Source organism: Penaeus vannamei, chromosome 27, assembly GCF_042767895.1.
Source record: "Penaeus vannamei isolate JL-2024 chromosome 27, ASM4276789v1, whole genome shotgun sequence".
Lineage (NCBI taxonomy): Eukaryota > Metazoa > Arthropoda > Malacostraca > Decapoda > Penaeidae > Penaeus > Penaeus vannamei.
In genome coordinates, this window is record NC_091575.1 from 17,035,188 (window position 1) to 17,037,687 (window position 2,500).

The 2,500-nt window shown below is 51.8% G+C and overlaps 1 protein-coding gene across 7 annotated transcripts in view; it reads left to right on the top strand.

The window, feature by feature from the left end:
• LOC113810249 (discoidin domain-containing receptor 2) overlaps positions 1–2,500 on the top strand; it is a 751,580-nt gene that overhangs the window by 459,646 nt on the left and 289,434 nt on the right. For all 7 annotated transcript variants that reach the window (XM_070140935.1, XM_070140937.1, XM_070140938.1 and 4 more), the window contains exon 2: positions 1–281. This exon is cut by the window's left edge and continues 437 nt beyond it. In XM_070140935.1, the coding sequence (XP_069997036.1) occupies positions 1–281 (281 nt within the window). The remainder of the gene's footprint in view (positions 282–2,500) is intronic.

Here is a 2,500-nt window from a genome sequence, read left to right on the forward strand (position 1 = left end):
CCCCCCGGCGGGGCGTCACGCTCATTGTGTCCCTAGACGAGCGGCAGTGCCACCCGCGGGACCGCCCATGCCGCGGGTGTCGCCTTCAAGCACCTGCACTCCCGAGGGCGCCAAAGTGTGCGAGGGCGGAGAGAGAGGCCCCCTGAGGAGTGCCCCCGGGGGAGTCCGTGGGGCGCTGAGACGAGGGGGGAGATGGCCAGGGTGGGGCGGCGCACCAGCGGCCCTCCTGGCGTCCACCTTCCTGCTGACACTCCTGGCTCCCGCTCGCGGATTTGATCTAGGTGAGTACATTGCTAAGTTTGTTTCATTCATCTATCCATTTTCTTTTCTTCCGGCTGGTATTTGCGTCTGATGATGTACGTGACAGTTACTTCTGTATTCTCACCATGTTACACCACCTGTCATTACTTCTTGCCTGTCTCCCGAGAAGCGAGCTGCCGAACCTCATGGCCGACACCAGAGGGCTAATGCGAACCTGATTCCCTTAGATTACAGTCCGCGATACTCCCCTCGGATCTGTGTTTGCAATTAACTGAAACTTCTTAATGTGGACGGAGATTACGGGATGGGAGGGAGAGGAAAGTAGACATTGAGTGTGAGTGAGCGAGTAAAAGGGTGAGTGGAAGAGTTGTAGAACGGGAGAGAGAGAATGAGAAGGAGGGGGAGAGGAGGGAAGAGAAGACAAGCCAAAACAACACAAGAAGAAAGAAAAATGAGACGAGAAGAGGAGAAAGGGGGAAGAGAAAACAGGTTGAGGCAAAACATGAAGTAGCAGGGAGGTGATACAAACCCCTGAACACAAAAACACGAGGACTCCAGGCAGCTGAATGACGAAGGTTTCACGATAATCCGCGAAGAGCTCTGCGGAAGCGTCATGGGCTTTGTCACCCCTTTTTTGCCTTTGTGTGACGCAGGGGATCAGTTCCGGGAGATTTATTCCTACTGCCGAGAACGAGAGAAAAGGCGAGTGAACGAGAGAAAAGGCGAGTTATGAAAATAGGGGATAAGCCGAAGAAAATGATTATGATGTGAATGCACCCTCACGCTGTCGAATCATCAACTTCCCAGTCCTCTTCAAACCATGAACTCTTCAATACATCCATTCTAATCCCCACTCATTCTAATCCCCACTCATCCTCCTCAAGCTTCACCAAATTCCCTCCCAAATCACCTGCTTCCCCAATCCCCTCGTCATCTTTCCCCCAACCCCCACTACCACTACCCCGTCCTATATCCACGTTTTATTCTTTCCCCGAGACAGCCTCAACCTCATCCCAACCCCTCCATCTCCATATCCCCTCCACCCCTTCTCCTATCGCTTCCCCAACCTCCTTAACAGCCTTATTTCCCCAAGCCTTCCTTTCTCTCATCTCCCTTGTCCTTTAGCCGCCATTTTCTCTCTTCAACCCCATTCCTCCCCATCTACCAAATACCCCCTAACCTCTTCTCCCGCCCCCCTTACACAACCAACTCTCCACCTAGTCTCCCTCCAATCTATCACACATTTCCTAACTCACTTCGACCCTTGCTCAGCTAATTCCCACCCCCACCCCCACCCCCTGTGTACCACACATCCCCTAGCCCCCTTCAACCCCCTCCCCCTGGCCAGCCAATTCCCCTCCCCACTTAGCCTCCCTTCCCTCTCGCACACATTCCCCTAACCCCCTCTTCCTTCTCCCCCCGAGAGCCAGCCAATGCCCCTCCTCGCCCCCACTCCACCCCCACAAGAGGCCACAATGACGGCAGCAAACACCACATCGCATATTATCCCGGGCCAGAGTCGGGCCGTCAACAGATCTGTCTTTCATGCTCGGCCGAGGGAGAAGGGCCTCCGTATTGTCACGGCCTCTCCTGGGCAAACACGCGGCCCTAGTTTATTGTCAGATACACTCCAGCTCGAAATATTGCTCTCCTTTCTATGTGTTTTTCTTTTTTTTCTATCTCTCTCTTGGTCTCTCTCTTTTTTTCCTTTTTTGATATTCCATAGTGATCCTCCAGGTTTGTTTTAATACAGCTGCCCGTGTCGGTGGATTTTTTTTCGTCGTTGCTGTTGTAGTTGTTTCATTTTCGTGTTCGTGGATCTAGAAGTATTTGCAGGAGATGAATACGAAAGTATTTCTCATAAAGATTTTGTATTTCTTTTCCCTTCCCGTTGCGGAGGAAAAAGCATGTGACATTATTGATATACGACAATACACGGGGATCTTCCTTCTTCAAATAAATATTCATAAGGCGGGGAAGGAGGCGGGGAGGGGGGGTGGAGGAGGAGGAGGAGAAAGATGAGAAAAAGAAGGAGGAGAAAGATGAGAAAAAGAAGGAGGAGAAAGATAAGAAAGAGAAGGAGGAGAAGGGGAAGGAGGAGGAAGAGGAGAAGGAGAAGAGGTAGAAGGAGGAGAAGGGGAAGGAAGAGTAGGAGGAGGGGGATGATGATGATGAGTAGACGGAGAAGAATACGTAGCCGGCTGAAGAGGCTGAGAGGCGGATAAGAAAGGCATCGAGG